Consider the following 21,577-nt stretch of genomic DNA (forward strand, 5'->3'; position numbering starts at 1 on the left):
GGTGTCCTTGGGTTTTAACTGCGATTTAATTCTCTGGTGGGGGGTGGGGGTGGAGAGGGGCGCATCGTTCTTTGATTGGGGTGGGGTTTTTTTGTAGAAAGGAGAAAGTGAAAATAAACCCCCAAGGCGGAGCTGACGGCGGGGGCGGCGCCGGTCGCGGTCGTTCTCCGTCATTTCTCCCGGAGGCGGAATAACGGGGCGGGGGGTCCCGGTGCCCGCGTCCCTGCTGGGGGGCGGCGGGGGCGCTGTGCCGGTGCGCGGCCCGGGATGCTGGTGGCGCTGGTGGCGCTGGTGGCGGTGGTGGTGGCGGTGGTGGTGGCGGTGGTGGCGGCCGCGGCGCTGCCCGCCCTCCCCGCCCTGCGGCACCGCCTGGCCCGCCCGGTGCTGCGCCGTGCCGCGGGCCGGTGCCGCCGGCGGCTGGAGCTGCGGGGCACCGAGGTGCGGCTCAGCCAGGAGCGGCGGCTGCGGCGGCTGCTGCCCGCCGGCACGGCCCGCGGTGAGCGGCGGGGGCGGCTCGGGGTTGGGGGGTGCGTGTGTGTCCGTGTCCCCGGGGGTCGCCCTCCTCACCCCGCGCCTCTCTCAGCAGGCTCCGAGGTTTTCCGGGAGCGTCATCCCCTGGGGCAGAGCTGCCCCGGTGGGGCGCCGGGGGGGCAGGTCCCCCCGCTGCACCCCTGGGCGCTGCTTCGCAGCTGCTGGGGCACAGACCCCCCTCTGCAGGTATGGGGGGGGGGGAGCACAGGCACCCCACACCGGGAGGGCTGCGCTGCCCCCCGGGGCTGCCCCACCTGACCCCCGCCTCTCCCCACGCAGGGGTCCCTGCTCTACCTGGATGCCCTCCACGCTGCCTTCCCGCGGGCGCTGGCCCCCCGGCGCACGGCCCTGCTCTCCTGGGCGCCAGGGCACCCCCGCGCCCCGGCAGGCTGGCCCCTGCCCACCCTGTACTGCACCCCGGTCGAGGCGGGCACCCTGCCCTCGCGGGCCGCCGCGCTGCGGGTGCAGCTGCTCTTGGCGCTGCAGGAGCGTGCCCTGCATGTGCTGGAGGCCGGGCTGGCCAGCGAACTGCACGACGCGCTGGCGGCCCTGCATGCTGGCTGGCCCGAGCTGGCACAGGACCTGGCGCTGGGCAGGCTGAGCCCCCAGCCCGGGCTGCCCGAGGCTGTGCGGGGCCGGCTGCAGGCGCTGCTGGTCCCCAGCGCCGCCCGGGCGGCTGAGCTACGGGCCGAGTGTGCCCGGGGCCCAGAGGGCATCGTGCAGCGCCTGTGGCCACAGCTGGAGGTGGTGGTGGTGGGGACGGCGCATGGTGCGGAGCAGCTCTACTGCGATGCCCTCCGCCGCGCCGACTGCAGGGGGCTGCCGCTCTACTGCCCCTTCTACCGGGCAGCGGGAGGTGAGTGTCCCCTGTGTCCCCACAGCCTACCCTGGGTGCATGGGGGGGAACCGCTGCCATATGGCAACACAACCCTCCCTGCCCCCGCAGATGCGGGTGCACCTCTGTGCCGCATCCCTCCCTGGAGAATCCTCCCTGCTCTCTGAAAACAGCTCTCTCCTGCCGCCGGCCGCGTGGGCAGGGACAGGGGGGGCTGGGAGACTCATGCTGACACACGCTGCCCTCTGCCCAGCCCTACTAGGTGTGAACTTGTGGCCGGAGGAGCCAGCGCCCCGATTCCTGCTGTGCCCTGACTGGGCTTTTTACGAGTTCCTGCCCTGCCCGGCCAAGGAGGAGCCACAGACGGTGCTGCTGGACGAGCTCTGGGAGGGACGCGAGTATGGGCTGGTCCTGACGGCCCAGCCAGGAGAGTACAGGTGCCTCTTCCCTGCTGTGGTGGTCCAGGGGGGCTGCCCACCCCAGCCCCACATGCCTGACACTGGTCCCACTTCACGCTTGCCCTGCCCCCACGCAGGTGCCGTGCTGGGGAGGTGCTGAGGGTGGCCGGCTTCCACAAGCAGTGTCCGGTGGTGGAGCCCGTGCGCAGGTCAGGACACCCCTGCCCCTCACTTCAGGGGGTGGCGTGGGGGGCCCTGTGTTGGGTAGGGTCTGGATGGGGTGCTGTCCACGGCACCCCCGGCATGGGGCACTCACCTTGACTCCCCACACCGCAGGGAGAGCCAGGCGCTGAGCGTGCGGGGCGAGAGCATCCCTGAGGACCGGTTCTGCCAGAGCCTGTGCCGCGCTGTGGGCATGTGGCCGGGTGCTCGCCTGGTCGACTACGTCTGCGTGGAGAGTGCCCTGCTGGGTGAGTCCCCCCAGAACTGCCTGAGTCCCCCCCAAAAGCACAGCTGGTGCTGCCCGGGGCTCTGCCAACCCTCTTGTGCCCTGCTCAGCCCTGGGTTGCCTGTGTGGGGTGTGGCTGGGCGCTGCAGGTGGCTTTAATATGCTGCTGCTGCTGCTGCAGGCACCTCTTCGGGAGCCGGTGCCCCCCATTACGAGGTGTTCGTGGAGCTGCGGGGCCTGCGGGACCTGTCGGAGGGGCAGCGCTACAAGGTGAGGGGGATGCAGGCTCTGCTCCGGAGCAGCTCCTTGCAGCTGAGGCAGCAGGGTGGGCACAGCCAGGCAGTGGTGGTGCTGGCCCGGCAGCCTCTGTGCTGCAGGGATGCTTCGCTGGGTGGGGGGACATGGCTGGAGGGGCACGGGCACAGCCTGGCCCTGCCCGGGGGGCTACAGCTGGCGGTGGGCATGGGCACGGCGTGGGAGTGATGGTGGTGGGACCGCCGGTGTCAGAGCAGCGCGGGCAGCCTGCCCTCTCTCTGCAGCTGGACCAGTGTCTCCAGGAGGATTTCCCCATCTATAAGTCCTTCCGCTTCAAGGGCAGCATTGGGCCCCTGCGCCTGCACCTGGTGGGGGCTGGGGCCTTTGCCCGTCTGCGGGAGGCCCTGGGCACCCCCCTCCCCATGCCCAGGGTCCTGCGGGAGGAGAAGCTGCTGCAGCTCATCCAGAGCACCGTCATCTCCTAGGGCAGCCTGGGGGTCCTGCAGCCCCCCTGCCCTTGGGGTTCGCTTGGCGTGTGCCCTTCAGGGAGGGAGCGGGGCTGAGTGCCTGGTGGGGGGCGCAGGGGCGAGGGTGCGCAGCCCCACAGGATTTGGCTGAGTGGAGGGGATGGAGCCAGCGAGCTCAACCATGCCCCTGCTCTGTGGTGGCAGTGGGTGCCTGTGGGCACCCTGCTCGGTGCTGCCCACGGGGATGGAGCGGGATGTGCAGCACAGCCCAGCACTCGCCAGCAGCCCTGGCCCTTCACCGGGCTGGTCTGGGCACAGAGAGGGACCCCGGGGGCTTGTGAGCATCACGGGGCGGCTGGGTCCTGCCACCAGAGCCATGGCTCACCCTGCTCTGCTCAGTGCCTTGGCAGCACCCGCTGGCAGGCATGGCCAAGCGGGTGCCTGTACCTTTCCCGAGGGAAACCTCAGTCATCGCAGCCCACAGCCGGAGCAGGGGGGACAGTGGAAACCTCCCCGGGAGCAGGAGGAGCAGCAGAGCCTCAAGGCCTGTGCGGGAGCTCGGCTCACCCCTGTGCTGGGCTCCAGAGCCCTGTGGCATTTTGTCCCTTGGCAAGGGACACTGCGGGCAGGGCACGGGGTGGCTGGTGGTGGCAGGTGCCGGCTGCCAGCGAGCAGCCCCTCCGCCGGGCTCCAGTGCACATCCGCTGCTTTAGGAAAGAATAAGCTCCAGCCAGGGCTGCTTTTAACGTTTTTAAAAAAAAAAAAAAGCAGCAAAATAAAGGAGGATTATCTCTGAAAAATAAATAAAGGACAGAACTCTGGGATTGATTTTTTTTTATATACTATTAGTTGTGATCCTCATTAAAGAGATTGCTTGATGACAGCCCGGACTCTGCTCTGGTGGTTGAGAAGTTGCTGTTATTTCCTCGGGGCTCCTGGGGAAGGGGCAGCCATGAATATTTAACCAGTTCAGCGGCTGGCTGGGGCTCTGGGGGCGTCGTGCTGTTTGTGCCTTTGAGGCATTAAGGTACCAGGCAGGAGGGGGGGCCGGTCTTTTCCCCCTCCTGCTTGTTAAGGTTTATTTTAAGGGCTAGTGAGCCGCGGTGCTTGGGGAACCTGCTGCGCAGGCAGCTGCTGCTGGGGGGGGGGCGGGGGCGGGGGCAAGCCAGGCCACTGGCAGAAGACAATGTCTTGTACAAGGTCCACACAAAGCATCCCCCGGCACAGCCAAAACCTCTGCCAGGGATGGAAAGTGGGCTAAAGCCCCTTCCCCCATCCCTGCCGACAAAGAAAAACCCCCAAACCCTACAGCAAAATTCCCGCTGCAAGTAGGGGAGAAGCTGCCTGCTGCTGGGGGGTACCTGGGGGGGTGCCTGGGGGGGTGGGGATAGAAGTGCTGGCATCGGGTGTGCCTGGCACCGGCAGGGTACTGGTTGGGTTTTAGTGGGGAGTGGGATGGGTGGGGGCTGGATAAAGGCCAGGGTGGTAAAGCTGGGCTCCAGGCGGGGGGGGGGGTGGTGTCCCTGAGGGGCTCCGGGCCAGCTGGGACTGCATGACTGGACCCACCCGGAGAGCCCAGGGGGGCTGCTGGTGCCACCACTTGTGCCATGCACACGCGAAGGCACCTGCCCTGGGGGCACGCACAGCCCACCCCAGAGGCCCCACAGTGAGCCAGCCCCCCAGCAAGAGCCTTGGGTCCCCTGCCCGGGAGGGCTGCGCTGGCCCAGGGCTTCCCCCTGCCCCTGCCTGGCTGCTGGCCTGCGGGAGGCTGCAGGCTTGGCCGGGGGATGCCCAGGCAGGCCAGGCTGTGGGGTGCAGGCTGGGTTTGGGTGCTGGGGTGCAGGGTGTGGGTGCCCAGCTGCAGCGTGCAGGATTGTTTTGCGTGCCAGGTTTGCTTCAGGTGTCAGGCTGCAGGGTGCACGTTTGTTTGGGGTGCCAGGCTGCAGGCATCAAGGCTGCAGGGTGCAGGCTCAGTGTGGGTGATCAGCTGCAGGGTGCAGCTTTGTTTGGGGTGCCAGGCTGCAGGGTGCAGGCTCATTTTGGGTGTCAGACTTCAGGGTGCAGGCTTGTTCTGGGTGCCTGGCTGCAGGGTGCAGGATTGTTTTGGGTGCCAGGCTGCAGGGTGCAGCTTTGTTTGGGGTGCCAGGCTGCAGGGTGCAGGCTCAGTGTGGGTGATCAGCTGCAGGGTGCAGCTTTGTTTGGGGTGCCAGGCTGCAGGGTGCAGGCTCATTTTGGGTGTCAGACTTCAGGGTGCAGGCTTGTTCTGGGTGCCTGGTTGCAGGGTGCAGGATTGTTTTGGGTGCCCAGCTGCAAGATAGGGGCTGGGTTTGGGTGCCAGACTCTAGGGTGCAGGATTGTTTTGGGTGCCCAGCTGCAAGATAGGGGCTGGGTTTGGGTGCCAGACTCTAGGGTGCAGGATTGTTCTGGGTGCCAGGCTGCAGGCTGCAGGATTGTTTTGGGTGCCCAGCTGCAAGATAGGGGCTGGGTTTGGGTGCCAGACTCTAGGGTGCAGGATTGTTCTGGGTGCCAGGCTGCAGGGTGCAGCCCTGTCTTGGGTGCCCAGCTGCAAGGTGCGGGCTGGGTTTGGGTGCCAGGCTGCAGGATTGTTTTGGGTGCCCAGCTGCAGGGTGCAGGCTGGGTTTGGGTGCTGGGGTGCAGGGTGTGGGTGCCCAGCTGCAGGGTGCAAGGTTGATTTGGGTGCCAGGCTGCAGGGTGCATCCCTGTCTTGGGTGCCTGGCTGCAGGGTGCAGGCTCGTTCTGGGTGTCAGGCTGCAGGGTGCAGGATTGCTTTGGGTGCTCGGCTGCAAGATAGGGGCTGGGTTTGGGTGCCAGGCTGTAGGGCGCAGGATTGTTTCAGTTGCCAGGCTGCAGGCATCAAGGCTGCAGGGTGCCAGGCTCATTTCAGGTGCCAGGCTGCAGGGTGCACGTTTGTTTGGGGTGTCAGGCTGCAGGGTGTAGGCTTGCTTCAGGTGCCAGGCTGCAGGCGTTAGGGCTGCAGGGTGCAGGCTCGGTGTGGGTGACCAGCTGCAGCGTGCAGGCTCGTTTGGGGTGCCAGGCTGCAGGGTGCAGGTTGGTTTGGGGTGCCAGGCTGCAGGGTGCAGGCTCGTTTGGGGTGCCAGGCTGCAGGGTGCAGGTTGGTTTGGGGTGCCAGGCTGCAGGGTGCAGGCTCGTTTGGGGTGCCAGGCTGCAGGGTGCAGGTTGGTTTGGGGTGCCAGGCTGCAGGGTGCAGGCTCGTTTGGGGTGCCAGGCTGCAGGGTGCAGGTTGGTTTGGGGTGCCAGGCTGCAGCGTGCAGGCTCGTTTGGGGTGCCAGGCTGCAGGGTGCAGGTTGGTTTGGGGTGCCAGGCTGCAGCGTGCAGGCTCGTTTGGGGTGCCAGCCTTCAGGCACCCGGCTGCAGGGTGCGGGCTTGGCCGTGGTCCCGCCGGGATGGGGCGGTCGCCGGGCCCGGGCGCTGCGGCGCTGGGCGGAGGCCGGGGACGGGCGGCTCCAGCGGCAGGAGGTGCCGGTGCCCGGTGCCCGGTGCCCATCACCGCTCCTCGCCGCTGCAGCCCGGGGCGGGGGGGTGGGGTGGGGGGCGCGCCGTCCCCATCCCCATCCCCGTCCCCGTCCGCGTCCCCGCCCCCGGCCCCGGCCCGGCCCGTCCCCTCCTCCCGGCCGCGCCGCCTCCCGCCCGCTCCGCCACTGAGCCCGCAGCGGCGGCGGCGGCGGGCGCAGGCTCCGGGGGCGCCCGGGGCCCCGCGGCGGCCGCTGCCCTGAGGCCGCGGGGGATGGCGGAGGGGCCCCGGGGCGCCCCGCCGCCGGGCTCGCCCCGCCCCGCCGTGCCGCTGCCCAACGGGCCCCGCGGCGGCGGCGGCGGCGGCAGCCCCGGGTCGGGCTCGGGCAGCAGCAGCCGCGAGGACTCGGCGGAGCGGAGCCCCGCGCCCGCCGCGCCCCGGGCCAGCATCATGAAGGTGAGAGCCCCGCACCGGCCCCGGCCCCCGCCCCTCCCGCCGCCCCTCCCGGGAGCCCCCCCGGGACCGGCGCCGCCCGGCACCTGCGCAGGGCTCGGCGGGCAGAGCCGCGACCCCCCGCCCCGGAGCCCGCGGGGACCGGCCCTGCCCGTCCTGCCTGCCCTGCCCGCCCTGCCCGCCACCCCCGGGGGTCCCGCGCCCCGGGGTCCCGCCGCGCCCGGGGGGTCGGTGCGCAGGGCAGCGGCAGCCCCGGCTCGGTGCCCGGGCAGTGCCTGCCCGGCTGGGCGCGGGGTTCGCCCCCTGCCCGCCGCACCGGGCTGCCCGGGGCTGCTTCAGCGCTGGCGCCGTGTCCCCTCGCCCTGTCCGGCGCCACGGGTCCCCAAGGGCAAAGCCTCGGGCGTCGTGCGCATCCAGGCCAGGCCTGTCCCCTTCGGGTGGCCGTGCATTGCCCCGGCCGGGCACGCTGGTCCTCTGCACGGCCACGCTGCTGCTGCCATGGGAGCCACGCTGCAGCATCACCCCATCCTGCACCCATGGGTGCCAGCGAGCCTGCTCCTGGCTCCCGAGCACCTTCTGCTCTCCCGTGCTCCCTCCTGCAAAGGCGCTGAGCCTGGGGCCTGGCCTGGCCAGCTCCCGATGCCTCCCGGAGCCGTGCGGTGGCCGGTGAGGTCACCGGCAGAGCTGTGGGCCAGGGAGGGTCTCTGGGGGTCTCCCACGTGGGTGGGCAATGGGTCACATGTGTGCTTTCCTAAATGAGCCCACTAATTGTGCTTATGCCGGCGGTGCTCACTGACACAATAGGTCGCGTCCGCCTCCCCACTCCTGGCAGCCTATTTTAAGCTGGGATTGCTCCGGTGCTATTAATACCTTGTGTGGGGGCTGTTGGGTGATGCCAGCCCAGCCCCGGCCTTCTGCCCCCTGGACCCGCTTCCCTGGGCAGCAGCGTCAGCCCTTTGTCCAGGCGGCCGGAGGGACCCCGCACCCCTGCCTGTGCCCGTCTCGGCTCCCGCTGCAAACTGTTGCAGGAGCAACCAGGCTGTGCCCCACACGGTGATGGCGAGGAGACCTCCCGGTGCTCCGGTGCAGCCAGAGACCGGTGTTGGTGCCCGGTTTCCCTGGGGACCTTGCCAGGGTCTCCCGCTCCTGCCGGGGCTGGGCAGCATCCGTCCCTGCCGCTCCTCACCCAGGGACCGGCTGCGGGTGCTGTGGGCTGCAGATGAACCTCTGGCTTGTCCCCGGACTGTCCCCTGTCATTGCCATGCGCTACCGTGGGATTTGGCCTCACGTGAAGGTCGGGTGGCCCCGGGCCAGCACTGGTGGGGGAGGGTGCTGGCGCTGGAGGAGGTCAGACCCAGATGGCGTCCCCAGCCTGCGCGGGTCCATCATGCATCTCCGAGTCCATCTGGAGCCTGATCCTGCCCAGGTGCCGCAGGTCCCAAACCCCACCGCTGTGAGTTTCCCTGGCTGAGCCTGCCTGTGCCTCAGGACCCTGACGGTGCTGAGCCCCTCCACGGGCTGAGTCTGGCAGGCAAGGGACAGTGGGCAGGCTTGCTGCTCATGGGACTGTGCTGGCACTGGCTACCTGCACTGCGCTGCTGCCCTCACCTGTCTGGGGGCACCACTCCTGCTGCTTCCCCAGCACAGCTCTCCTGTCCACAGGGGACACAGCGTGTCCTCTGCCAGCCCCTCCACTGCCACCAGCTCAGACCCCTCCCTGTCCGGGCTCTCCCCAGCCGGTGGAGTGGCTCGGACCAGCTCAGCACACTGGCTGGGGAGAGGGTCTGTGGTGACCCTCTGGCAGGTCTGGGTCCCAGCTAGCGCCAGTGCCCAACCCTGAATCCCTGGGGGATGGTGAGGCAGTTCCTGTGCTGTGGGGTCTGTGGCAACTTCGCTGCCCACCCTGCACGGTGGTGGGTGGGCGTCAGGGACTGCACCCACTGCTCAGCTGCAGAGCCAGTACGGGAGCTGTGGGGCAGGGAGGGGGCCCAGCACACAAAGTCTGGCTACAGCTTGGAGCGAAGGCACAAACAAGCAGTGGGGCAGCGGGCTGGCTGCTGATGAAGTGGAGGCACATGTGGGAAGAGCTGCCACCTCGGTTATTTTTTGGGATTTCCAGAAAAGGCTGGAGGAGTGAATCTGAAAGTGAGAATCACGGGCTGTGCTGGGGCAGGGGGAGCCCGGAGCCAGCTGTGCTGGGCAGCCCAGAGCTGGCCCCATGCAGCATCCCCATGCCCTGGCTGGAGGACCTGCTCCCTGCTTTCTTCCCAGGCTGGAAGTGGAGGGGGCTGGAGATCTGGTGGCTGGGAGGATGCTGGAGAGGGATGGGAGGGGGTCATGGATCTGTTCCTCCCTGCTGCAGGAGGTGACCCTTCCCCAGCACCCCGCTGCCCTGTCCCCTGTGCCTCTTCCCTATCCCGCACCAGCCCCAGGAGCCGTGCGGTACCTCTGCTCCCACAGCCCCTCGCTGGGTAGCGGCAGCTGGTGCCGCGGGGAGTGGATGTGTCACTCCCTATCTTCTTGGCAGGGAACAAACGATGGTAGAAAAGCCCTGGCTGTGCCTGGCCTCCCACTGCCTCCGCTCTGGTGCTGCCGGCTGTCGCTGCCTGCCTGCACCCCTGCTCACGCTGCCCAGCTTGGGATGGGGCCAGTGGGAAGAACCGGGATCTGGGGAAACCAGTTGCAGATGAGTCGTGTCGTGGCCAGGGAACAGCCCTGTCCCCCGGGTGAAACGCATCCCCACCACATACCCCATGGCTGGGAGAGGGGTCCTGCTGCCGGGGCAGCAGCAGTCGTGCTCCTGGCTGGGCAGCAGAGCCACAGCTGGGCCAGGATGCCTCAGCCCCAGATGCTGTCGGTTCCTCTCTCCTGCCCCATCATGAGCTGCTGCGCCGCGGGGACTGCCCTGGCTGGGCCTTGGGGGACAACGGGAAGGGAGGGGTGGCTGGTGGGCTCTTCCCCATCCCTCCGCTTGGGAGCGGGTTGCTTGGCCGGGTAATGATGGCGGTCACGTAGCAGCTGAGATTAGGGCTGCTGCACTTGCCAGGGCAGTAATCGCAGGAGGTAATTGGCCAAAGAGATGCTTAGCACATGCTGCAGAGCTGGGCAGGGCATGGGCAGCTGGGCTTGGACGTGCCCTCTGTGCCTAGCCAGATGCCCGTGCTCACCATTGGCATCACAGTTGGCATCATGGTCAGCACATGTTCCTCCTGCAGAGCTGGGCTGTGTGCGTGCAGTGTGTATGGCAGCACTGGCAGAAGCCCTGCCTGCTCGCTGCCAGCTTCGCGGCACAGCGAGCAGGACATTCTGCTCCTGCCGGAGCCCTTGCCCTGTGACCGGGGATGCTCTGTGCCCCCGTGGCCGTGGGTGCCACATCCTCCTGCCTCCGCTGCTGCCTGCACCGCTCCTGCCCATGCCTTGTGGAGTGCTTAGAGGGGTGGCCCCAGGGTTGAAGCCCACCTGGAAAGCACCGGTGTAAGGGGCTGCCGGGGAGCAGTGGCTTTTCCCTGCCGGTCCCCAGGCCAGACTGAGAAGCCGGCATGGTGGGAGGCCCCACATGGCTGCTGCCACTGCCTCACTGGCTGCAAATGCGTTTGACAGCAGTAAATGCTGGGAACTCCTATAGTTCTGTGCAGGCAGGGAGGGCAGAGCCCATGTGCTGTGGGGCACTCAACTCCGTGCCATGCATCAGCACCCCAAAGTGCTGCAGCAGCACCCCCTCCCCTTCCCAAGCCTGGGGGGCTGAGGGGTTGCAGGGAGGGCGTTCGGGTTTTTGCCCTGAGCCAGGGGTGGCCCAGGGCCTGGCAGGGCTGCCGCCGGAGGGGTGGGTCTAGGTGCCTGCGGTGGGCACAACTGCAGCAGGTCCCTGGGCGCTGGGTGCATGCAGGCCCCCCACCCGTGTTTCCTTTCCGGATGGATTTCCTGTTTTCGGCTGTGGGGCCCGGTGCAGAGCCGCCCGGGGTGGGGTGTGCCGGGGCGGAGAGTGGGGCTGTAGAAGTGCAGGGGTCCTGCCTGGGGCAGGAGGGTGCCGCTCTCGGTACTGACCATCACCCATGGCGGGGGCAAGGGCCCCAGCAGTGCGGCGCTCAGATTGCTGCTCGCAGGAAGCGTCCCGGCGGCTCTGCGGGCACCCAGTCCTTCCCCACGGGGCTGGCCGACGGTGTGACCTGCGGGCACCCAGTCCTTCCCCACGGGGCTGGCCGACGGTGTGACCTGCGGGCACCCAGTCCTTCCCCACCCGATGGCGTGACCTGCCGCTGAGCCCCCACCAGCACCCGGTGTCCGGCACCCACAGCGGGGTCCCCTGTTCAGCCCTGGGGGCGGTTGTCCCAGGTGGATGGTGGGGCTGTGGGGATGCTGTGCATCACCACCCTGCTGCCTGCTGCAGAGAGAGGGGGCAGCTGCCGCTGGCCAGGGGGGCCAAGAGCCAGCTGAGCAGGGGACATCCCTGCCCTGGGAGCCGGCTGGCACGGAGGCAGGGTCCTGGCGCTCAGCTGGCTCCTCGGAGCAATCTGGCAGCGAGAGGATGCAAACAGCTCCTGCATCCCAGCGGGGGGATGTAGCCCCATCGCCAGGCTGAGTGTGGTCGGCCTTCGCGGGTGAGCAGGGTGGCTGCAGTGGAATGGCGCTGCTGCCTGCCGGTGCCCGCTGCCCAGGAAGGCATTTCCCTCCGGGACAGCAGGATCCGGCCAGCTCTGACATGCTGCTGAGGGCTGGGGCCGGTTCCCCTTTTCCAAGGACATTGTGTCCCAGGCATCCCCGGGGGGGAGCTGGCCAGCCACCTCCGCGACCCATCCCGGTTGCCCTTGGGCCAACAGGGGCAGATCCAGACTCTTCAGGCTCAGGCACCACAGCGGGGGGGACGTGCTTGCCCAGGCTGCTGGCCAGCCCTGCGGCAGCCCTGGGGAGGAGGTGGGGAAGCTTTTGGGGTGCTGGAGGGGGATACCCCCTCATCCCCAACCTGGGCAGCTGGGTAGGAGCTGCCTCTGCTGGAAACACCACCAGATTAGAGGTGACTCACCATAATCTTGAAGAAGTGGATTAAATCTCTTCCTACTGCAGCACTTAATGAAATCCATCCCATAATATGTGCCCAGCCCTGCTGTTCCCCCTCATCTCCCTGCCCTCTCCAGACCCTTGGCAGCAGGGTCTCCTGTCCCCACTGAGGGGCAGGGCTGGTGCAGGGGTGCAGGCAGCCAACAGCCCGTACCCGCTGTGACCCCGTACAGGCAGCAGCTGTAGCCATGCTGCGCTTGTCCCCAGCGTGTGGCACTTGCAGGTGGCTGTCCTGCACCGCTCCTGGAGTGGGGGGGTTCTGGCTGGGGCTCCCCAGGAGCAGCTCTGTCGGTGCGTCACCTTGGGGTGCCTCAGGCGTCCTTGCACCCCACTGCTGCCATGGTGCCTGGGGTCAGCGCCTGGGGTGCAGGGGTAGGTGTGGGGGGCCATGGTGTGTGCCCCTCTGCGGCGATGGGGATGCTGGGGGCACAGGCTGGTCCTGCCGGGCCCCTTTTTCCCTCTGGTGTCCCCAGGCTGGGGACATGGGGACCCTGCCGGGCTGCCTGTGCGTGGCTGTGCCTCCGAGGGTGAGTGAGCAGTGGGGAAGGATCCGGCTCAGGGCCGGGAGCAGGAAGGAAGGAAGGAAAGCGGAGTTAAAATAAGCCAGGCAGTGAGCCGTGGGGGAGGCCCGGGCTGGAGCCAGCTCCCAGCCACCGGGGAGAGGGTTGGACTGGGGTGGACTGGGCTTTGCATGATGCTGGGCACCCTGGGGTGCTGTGCTATGCGTCAGGGTTGGCGTGGGGAGAGCATGTGGCAGGAGGGTGTGAGCTGCCTGTCCCATCCCTGATGGCTCTGCCCCCTTCTTCCCCCCCTGGCAGGATGGCTCCCGGCAGCGGCCGCCGCAGAAGAAGAAAACGGTGTCCTTCAGCACCATGCCCAATGACCGCAAGATCAACAGCACGGCCGCCTGCATCTCCTTCATGCTGGAGGGCTGTGAGCTGAAGAAGGTGCGCTCCAACTCCCGCATGTACAGCCGCTTCTTTGTGCTGGATGCTGACATGCGCTCCGTACGTTGGGAGCCCTCCAAGAAGGACTCGGAGAAAGCCAAGATCGAGATCAAGTCGGTCAAAGAGGTGCGCGTGGGCAAGAAGACACCCGTCCTGCGCAGCAATGGCCTCTCCGACCAGTTCCCAGATGAGTGCGCCTTCTCCATCATCTACGGAGACAACTATGAGTCCCTGGACCTGGTGGCCAGCTCAGCTGACGTGGTGAGCGCCTGGGTGATGGGACTCCGGTACCTGGTGTCCTATGGGAAGCACACTCCCGAGGCACCCGGGACCGGCCACCCCAGCCTCCGAACCTCCTGGATCTCCTCTGTCTTTGACCTTGCCGACCTGGAGAAATCTGGCCGCATCCCTGTGTCCCGGGCTGTGCAGCTGATCAAAGCGCTCAACCCAGGCATGAAGACGTCCACCATCGAGCTGAAGTTCAAGGAGCTGCAGAAGGCCAGCGAGCGTCCCGGTGCGGAGGTGGCCTGCGACCTCTTTGTGGAGGCGTACTGTGAGCTCTGCACCCGCCCCGAGATCTTCTTCCTGCTGGTGCAGTTCTCCAGCAACAAGGAGTACCTGGGTCTGAAGGACCTGCTCATGTTCCTGGAAGTGGAGCAGGGCATGGAGGGGGTGACGGAGGAGAAGTGCTTGGAGATCGTCGGCAAGTACGAGCCCTCCAAGGAGGGCCGGGAGAAGGGCTACCTGGCCATCGATGGCTTCACGCGCTACCTGCTCTCCGCTGACTGCTCCATCTTCGACCCGCAGCACCGCAAGGTGTGCCAGGACATGGCGCAGCCCCTCTCCCACTACTACATCAGCTCTGCCCACAGTGCCTGCCTGCTGGAGGACAACTTCTGGGGCCGCTCGGACATCAGTGGCTACATCAGCGCCCTGGGCCTGGGCTGCCGCAGCATCGAGCTGGTGCTGTGGGATGGCCCCGAGGGCGAGCCCGTGGTCTACACCAGCCCCTCGGCCGCCTCCTGCGTGCCCTTCCGTGCCGTGGTGGGGCTGATCGACCAGCACGCCTTCACCGCCTCTGCCTATCCCCTCATCCTCTGCCTGGTGGTGCGCTGCTCAGCCCCCCAGCAGCGCCTCGCCGCCCAGTGCCTGCGCAAGACACTGGGGGAGAAGCTGTACCTGGAGCCCCCCAACCCCGCTGCGTCCTACCTGCCCTCCCCAGAGCAGCTCAAGGGCCGCATCCTCATCAAGGGCAAGAAGCTGCCGCCCGGCTGTGAGGACAGCGAGGGGGAGGTGTCGGATGAGGAGGAAGGCTGGGAGCTGGCACGGCGGCTGGGCCAGGAGGACCGGGAGGTGCCGGAGGGAGGTGGCCCGCGGCGGGTGCGCCTCAGCCGGGAGCTCTCGGAGCTGGTAAGCCTCTGCCAGGCTGTCCCCTTCCAGGACTTCGAGAGCTCGCGGCGCGGGCAGCGCTACTGGGAGATGTGCTCCTTCAGCGAGGTGGAGGCAGGGCGCTTCGCCAACGAGTGCCCGGCCGAGCTGGTGAGCTACAACAAGCGGTTCCTCTCCCGTGTCTATCCCAGCCCCATGCGCATTGACGCCAGCAACATGAACCCCCAGGACTTCTGGAAGTGCGGCTGCCAGATGGTGGCCATGAACTACCAGACGCCGGGGCTCATGATGGACCTGAACGCGGGCTGGTTCCGGCAGAATGGGGCGTGCGGCTACGTCCTCCGCCCCGCCATCATGCGGGAGGAGGTCTCCTACTTCAGTGCCAATGCCAAGGACTCCTTGCCCGGGGTGCCTGCCCAGCTCCTGCACCTCAAGGTCATCAGTGGGCAGAACCTGCCCAAGCCCAAGGGCTCAGGCGCCAAGGGGGAGGTGGTGGAGCCCTATGTCTGCGCCGAGATCCATGGCATCCCAGCTGACTGCGCCGAGCACCGCACCAAGACGGCCCTGCAGAGCGGGGACAACCCCGTCTTCGACGAGAGCCTGGAGTTCCAGATCAACCTGCCGGAGCTGGCCGTCCTGCGCTTTGTCGTGCTGGATGACGACTACATCGGAGACGAGTTCATTGCCCAGTACACCATCCCCTTCGAGTGCCTGCAGCCCGGCTACCGGCACGTCCCCCTCCAGTCCTTGGCTGGGGAGCCCCTGCCCCACGCCACCCTCTTTGTGCACGTGGCCATCACTGACCGCCGCGGTGGGGGCAAGGGGCACCGCCGGGGGCTGGCAGGGCGCCGGGGCCGCCGAGTGCGGGAATATACCTCCACCAAGGCCACTGGCATCAAGGCCATCGATGAGGTCTTTCGGACAGCCACCCAGCCACTGCGGGAGGCCACTGACCTGCGGGAGAACGTGCAGGTACGGACCCTGCAGAGGCGCTGGGGAACCTGGTTTCTGCAGGGGAGGACGGGGCTGGACCGTGAGCAGTGGGGAGCCCAGGCGTCCCCCCTCCCCCTGGGGGATGCGGGCGAGAAGCCTCGTCTGGAGCAGAGAGCCAGGGGAAATGGGATTGTACCCGGCAGGGGGGCTCTTGGGGGGCTCTTCCAGGCTGCGCCCCTGATGCCGGTCTCTGCCCGCAGAATGCGCTGGTCTCCTTCAAGGAGCTGTGTGGGCTGACGCCCGCCGCCAACATGAAGCAATGCATCCTGACAGTGGCCACGTGGCTGCTACACAGTGACAGCGCGCCCAGCGTCACCCTCAACTTGGCAGAGCAGTACCCCCCCATGGAAGCCCAGGGCCCCATCCCAGACCTGCTGCGCAAGGTCCTCACCGCCTACGAGACGGTAAGTGCTGTCCCGCCGGGGCTTGGCTCCTTGCGGGGATGCCCTGCAGGGCCGATGGCATCAGGACCACCAGGACCACCGCCCTGCGCAGGGTGGGGGTCCCCAAACGCACTGCACCGCTCCCAGTGCAGGGGGAGGCTGGTGGGGACTGTCAGGGGCTGCCCAGGGAGGAGTCTTGTCAAGGCACAGGCTCACCCAGCTTGGTACAAGCCCTGGGACCTCGCAGTCCCTGTCCCCCTGCCCGTGCCGCCTGCACCCTGTGCCAGGGCTGGCTGGCGGGGCATCCTGCGGTCCTGCCTGGCGGGAGAAATCCCATTAATAGCTGCAGCCGGAGCCGCTTCCTTCCTTTGTGTTGGAGGGGGACCTGGCTGCCGGCCAGGCGCTGGTCACACCACACCTGGCTGCACGTGGTGGGGCGAGGAGGGCTAGACCCTGGCCACCGTGCTGGGGCGAGGGGCAGCCCCTGCCTCAGCCCCTTCTCCCCATCTGCTCTGCCGAGGGGGTGTGTGGGGCTGGGGGCTGCCCAGCTCCTCACGCCACCCCTCTTCCCAGATGATCCAGACCAGCCGGACGCTGATCGAGTCCGCCGATGGGGTGTACGGCAAGCTCATCCAGGCGCAGCAGGCAGGTGGGTCCTGGGTGGGCAGGCGCAGCCCTGGCACAGGTCTGGGCACATCCGTGGGGGGCCGGGCACAGGGGCGCCATGCCTTGGTGCTGGGCGGGGGGCACGTGTCTGGCAGGCTCCAGACCTGAGCACAGGCACAGCCCAGCGTGCCGGCATTTTTGGCCGTCACTTGCACACCTGCGGTGCGTGGCAAAGGACAAGAGGTGCATGTCTGCACCCCGGTGGGTGCGTGCCGGGGCTGGGGCTCAGCGGCAGAGCAGCCAGGGCTGGCCGGCCATGGGAGGGGGATTTCCAGCTGGGGTGACCCCAAACTCAGCTCTGTGGTTTTCCCATGTCCCGGCAGCACGGGTTGAGCTGCCCAGTGCCGGGTGCTGCCGGCGTGCTGGGATGCAGGGCTGCCTGTGCCAGGGCAGGGTGCTGGGCAGGTGGGCTGCAGGGGCTGTGTGGGAGGGAGGGGAGCGGAGGAGGCTGATGAGGAAGTGGGGAAGAGTCATTAGCTGCCAAACACCAGAATATAATTAGCACCAGAAATAACAGGCTGGGGCTGACGGTAGAAGTGGCAACTGAATGTTACGACTTCCAAGACACATGGATGAACCCACACAGGCAGGTGCTGCCGGCTGTCTGCCCCAGTCCTCCCCCCCATCCTGGGGACCCCCAGCCCCGCTCCAGGCACCCATGGCTGTGCAGCCCCTCGGCAGGCTGGGGCTGTGCGGGCACCCCAGCCAGCCCTGGGTGCACAGGGGGCTGCCAGGCTGGGGGCTCATGTGAGCTCCCTGCGGGGCTGGGAGGGCTGCCAGGAGCTGGAGGGGCTGGGGAGGAAGGATGGGGCCCCTCTGTGCCACGCGCGGCCGGTACCAGCCTCGCTGCCAGCAGCCCTGTTTGTTCCCTGCCTGCGCGGCAGCCCGGAAACCTCCCCGAGCTCTTGGCTTTCGGCTCTGCCGCTGCTGCCAGCTCTGGGGGGAGCGGTGCTGGGGAGGGGGCCGCAGGCTGTGGGGCTGGCGGCTGGGGCATGGGTGGGCTCTGCACCCTCCTGTGCCGCTCTGGCTATGGGAGCCCTGCTGCTGTGCTGGGGGGTGTCGGGCAGAGGGGCTCTGGGGGGTGCGGCCGCTGCTGCTGCCTCTGCCCAGCCTCTCGAGGCGGTGGCAGGCAGCGGTTTGGGGGCTGCCACCCACCCCCCCCTGCCCGCGGTGCTGCCTGTCCCTGCCTTTGCCCTGGCTGTGCCACGGACAAGCTGCTGTGGAGCCGGCCCGGGTTGTGCCCAGCTGGCGGGTGCTGCGGGGTCCAGGGGGGGTGCTAGGTGCGGGGCTGGGGGCGTGCTGATTGACAGCGTGTGGGCGAGCAGGCTTGCGTGGGAGTCCTTGTGTGGGCCCGGAGCCGGTGCTGCGTCAGGAGGGGTAAATATAGCGCCCGCTCACGAGGACGTCACGCGCTGCACGGCACGGGGGCCTGCGCTCTGGCGGGGCTGTGGGGGGGGGGGGGGGGTAGCGGCCCCACTCTGAGCCCCCCAGGTGAGCTGTGGGGTGCAAGAGCCGTGCCTCTGCCTGGGGTGGTCGCTGCCCTGCCGGACCCCACAGCTCTGGGACCTTCGGGACCCCACAACCACCTGGGGCTGGGGCCGAGTGTGGTGCTGGGGGCGCCCATTGTTCCCGGGGATGCTGGGGCAGTGGGGAGCCCACCCAGCCTGCACCCCCATGCCAGGCAAAGGGCATCCTTCTGGCTCAGTCCCCGTCCATGGTGGGCCGTGGCCGTCCCCGTGCTGGTGGCCCCGCAGCGGCTTAGTGACGGTCCTGTCGGCGCAGGCATGGACTTCCACAAGGAGCTGCACCGCATCGAGGCCAAGGAGGGGCTGCGGGGCCGCAAGCTGCAGAAGGCACTGGAGAGCTTCGCCTGGAACATCACCGTCCTGAAGGTGAGGGGCAAGGGCTGTGCGGCCCCCACTCTGCCACCCCCTCCCTGCCTCCTCAGGGGATGCTCCATGAGAGCTGGGCATGGCACAGGCCCCTTCAGGGGGGTCCTGGCACCCAGCGAGCCCCCCTCGGGAGGGGTGGCTGGCGGAGCAGCCCATGCTGTGCACATGGGTCCGGCCAGCCCACGTGGCGCGGCCGTGGGGAAGCCCCTGATGCCGTGTCCCCACGCAGGGCCAGGCTGACCTCCTCAAGCACGCCAAGGCAGAGGCGCTGGACAACCTGTGGCAGATCCACAACGCGGGACAGTCGTGCGGCATCGGCAGGAACGGCTCGGCCTCACCGGAGCCCTCCCGCCTGCGCGCCCCGCTGGAGCCCATCCCTGAGACGGAAGGAGGTGGTGACACAGCATCCTGCTGACCCTGGCCTGGGGCTTGGGAGGCCCGGACTAAGCACCCCCCCGGCTGCAGGGGCCAGGACCAGGGACCCCCAGCCTGCTGACAGACGGGCAGCTGCCTGCCCGCAGGCTCGGTGTGCGGGGTGGGGTGCCTGTGGGGCTGGGTGCTGTGCTCTGCTGTGCCGAGGGGCTGCAGTGGGGTCCAAAGGGGAGGGTGGGGAGGCAGAGAGGAGGATGGGGAGGGGTGTTCCCACTCCTGCTTGCCCCCCTCTGAGCTCCCAGGCTTCATCCATCTCCTCCATCTGCTTCCAGAGCAAGCACCCTGCTGCAGGGATGGCAGGGATGCTGGCACCTCGGCTCCTGTGTGCATGTACCCGCAGCCTGCTGTGCCAGACGCCTGTCCCTGGCCAGCGCTGCAGGTTTTGCCCTTGCCAGCCCCAGGGAAAACCTGCGTGATGGGAAGGGTTCTGACTGGTCCTCATCCCCTCTTCACGGGGCAGCGGGTTCCTTCCCCTCCCTGGGGACCTCACTGCGCAGAGGGGCTGGGAGGATGTGGGGTACAGGGGGCCGGGGGCTCACTGCAGACTGGCCTGCGCAGCAGATGTGGCTTTTGGCATCAGGGAAACATTGGGGCTCCCCTCTCAGGGTGAGGGGGGTCCCGGTGCAAGCCGTGGGTGGGGGGCGGTCTGGGGGTCGGACCGTGGCTGCGGAGCATTATAAAGAGTGCGAGACCCACCCTGGTGCCCTGCTGCTCCCTCCACGTGCCAAGGCGGGATGAGGTCATCAAAAGGGATGGAGGGTGGCACTGGATCCAGGATGCCTGGCAGCACCATCCCTCTCCCCGCACCAGCCGAGCGCAGGGTGACGGCTCCCCATGTCAAGGATCCATGCGGCTGCCCGGCACCCCTTTGTTCAGGGAGGTAATTAGCCTAATGGGGCCACGAGGAGCGGACGGGAGCAGGCCAGTGCCTCCCCAGCACTGACCTTCAGCCCCTTTGTGCCGGCCCGGCCATGGGACCCGCGGGCAATTACGGCCTCATTAGTGCCACGCTGCCTGGCCACTGTGCCCAGCCGGCGAGCACCCGCACAATGAGGAGCTGCAAATGAGGGGAAAGGCCTGGCCGGTCTCCGAGCTACCGGCCACCGCATGCCCGCGTCTCCCAGAGACCGGCTGCTCCCGCCTGGCCCTGGCGGTATTTTTGGCAGCACTATTGTGCCGGGCCCTATAAAGTGGCGGCTGCAGCGGGCGGCGCAGGGCTGCCCGGCGGGACATGCCCCGGTGCCGCTCGGCCGCCTGAAGATCCCAGGAAGGATGGAGGTGCCCAACACCAAGGTGGGGCCAGCAGGGCAGCGATGCGGGGGGGTCCGAATGGGGGTCTGGGGGTGCGGGAGGGTCTAGCTGGTTCCTCAGGAAGCCCTGAGCGCCCAGCTCCTCCCCAGGGCTCCCTGACCGTGGCCAGCAGCCGATCGGGGTGGGGGCTCAGCACCGTGTGGGCTCCTCAGGATAGAGCTGGGCGTGCGGTGCCTGTGGTGTGGAATGTGGGTGCTTGTGCCTTGTCCCGTGGCGCTCAGCAGCAAGGGGAGGGTGTTTGCCACGACTGCCTTGTGCCAGAGCAGGGCAGGCGTGCTGATGAGGGCACCTGCAGCTGGCTGCTGGTCAGAGCATGGGTGGGGGCTGTGGTTTCTGGGGCTGGGGGGGCTGTGGGGAGCAGCACTCTCAGCTCCCCTCAGGGATGTGGTGCTGGCTGTGCCCCACGGTGCCGAAGGGTGATGCTCTGGGTGCACCCCGGGTGTGGGGTCCCCGAGGCAGTGGGGATGAGCAGCGTGGCAGCAACCCAGGCAGATGGGAGCTGAGACACCGGCAGGACTGGGGGGCAGTTCTGGGGCTGTGCAGCCCCCCACCTCTGGCACTGCTGGCTGCACCGCACTAACGCTGCCCATTGCTCCGGCAGCTCCAGCGAGCTGCCTGCCTCTTGCTCCTGCTCCTGCTCTGCTCCCTGGCTGCTGCCCGGCAGAGTCTGCCGGAGTGCTGCCGGCAGAAGACCTGCTCCTGCCGCATCTATGACCTCCTGTACGGCATGGGCAACCACGCCGCCGGCATCCTCACGCTGGGCAAGAGGAAGAGCATCCCCCCGGCCTTCCAGAGCCGGCTCTACCGCCTGCTGCACGGCTCCGGCAACCACGCTGCGGGCATCCTCACCATGGGCAAGCGTGGGGAGCACCCTGGCATGGCGTGCCACAATGCATCGGGCTGCCCCATAGGCACGGACGCCCAGCCGATGCTGGTGCTGCAGGGCGCCGATGCCAGCCCTGCCAGCCCCAGGGAATGCCAGGAACACTCAGGGAAGGACCTGACCAAGAGCCAGGCCCCAGGAGCGGCAAACAGCTTTAACTGAGAGGGGTGTGGGCAGTGGCAGAAGAGAGGGGATCTGTGGCGGGACGGACCCCTGGGACACACGCCTGGAGCTGGGTGTAAATAGCACTTTTACATACCTCCTCCTGGCCCTGGCCGAGCCTGCTCAGGGCGCCGCAGGCACCGCTGGGCTTTTACAATAAATGGTAGCCCGATGTGACCCGGCTCTGCTTCTCTCTGGGGTGGCGCCGGGGGGGCTGCTGCTTTGTTCCTCTGCGGTGTCTGGCCATGGGCTCGTCCGTGGTGCCTGCGCTGGGGCACCCGCGGGCCCAGCTGGGTGGATGCTGCAGAACTGGGGTGAACCGAGCCTCGAGCTGGCTGCCCAGGACTGGGGGGTGTTTGTGAAGCCCCCATAAAGGGCTTGGAGCATCCCCCGGGATGCCACAGCAGCAGGAAGCCTCTGGTGACCCTCTCGTGGCCACAAGTCCCTGATCCCCACCCCCACCACCCTGTCCCCACGCAGGACTCCTGCTGGGTCCTGTCACTCCTAGGTGCCCCTCTGGGGGTCCCATGGGCCACGGCCTCGCCCTGCAGCCCCCCGGCTGAGCCCCAAGCGGTGGGGCTGGG

The 21,577-nt window shown here is 68.0% G+C and overlaps 3 protein-coding genes across 4 annotated transcripts; all 3 read left to right on the forward strand.

The window, feature by feature from the left end:
• Positions 1-210: 210 nt before the first annotated feature.
• On the forward strand, positions 211-3,817 carry GHDC (GH3 domain containing). Its single transcript, XM_056362240.1, has 8 exons — positions 211-496; positions 587-717; positions 811-1,387; positions 1,620-1,803; positions 1,902-1,973; positions 2,101-2,234; positions 2,394-2,482; positions 2,752-3,817. Exons 1-8 carry the CDS (start codon positions 268-270, stop codon positions 2,950-2,952), a joined length of 1,617 nt encoding a protein of 538 aa, XP_056218215.1. The 5' UTR covers positions 211-267; the 3' UTR covers positions 2,953-3,817.
• A 2,791-nt stretch (positions 3,818-6,608) lies between these two features.
• LOC130160048 (inactive phospholipase C-like protein 2) lies at positions 6,609-20,534 on the forward strand. 2 transcript variants are annotated; one of them, XM_056362232.1, is made up of 7 exons: positions 6,609-6,883; positions 12,754-14,421; positions 14,500-15,243; positions 15,465-15,668; positions 16,221-16,296; positions 18,096-18,205; positions 18,435-20,534. In XM_056362232.1, the coding sequence occupies exons 1-7, from the start codon at positions 6,701-6,703 to the stop codon at positions 18,618-18,620; spliced, it is 3,171 nt and encodes a 1,056-aa protein (XP_056218207.1). In that variant the 5' UTR covers positions 6,609-6,700; the 3' UTR covers positions 18,621-20,534. The 2 variants fall into 2 exon arrangements, with proteins under 2 accessions (XP_056218207.1, XP_056218206.1); XM_056362231.1 differs by having other exon boundaries at positions 6,611-6,883; positions 12,754-15,243.
• On the forward strand, positions 19,745-21,170 carry HCRT (hypocretin neuropeptide precursor). The gene is made up of 2 exons (XM_056362731.1): positions 19,745-19,930; positions 20,532-21,170. Exons 1-2 carry the CDS (start codon positions 19,745-19,747, stop codon positions 20,991-20,993), a joined length of 648 nt encoding a protein of 215 aa, XP_056218706.1. The 3' UTR covers positions 20,994-21,170.
• The last annotated feature ends 407 nt before the right edge of the window (positions 21,171-21,577 follow it).

Source organism: Falco biarmicus, chromosome 17 (genome assembly GCF_023638135.1).
Source record: "Falco biarmicus isolate bFalBia1 chromosome 17, bFalBia1.pri, whole genome shotgun sequence".
Classification (NCBI taxonomy): domain Eukaryota; kingdom Metazoa; phylum Chordata; class Aves; order Falconiformes; family Falconidae; genus Falco; species Falco biarmicus.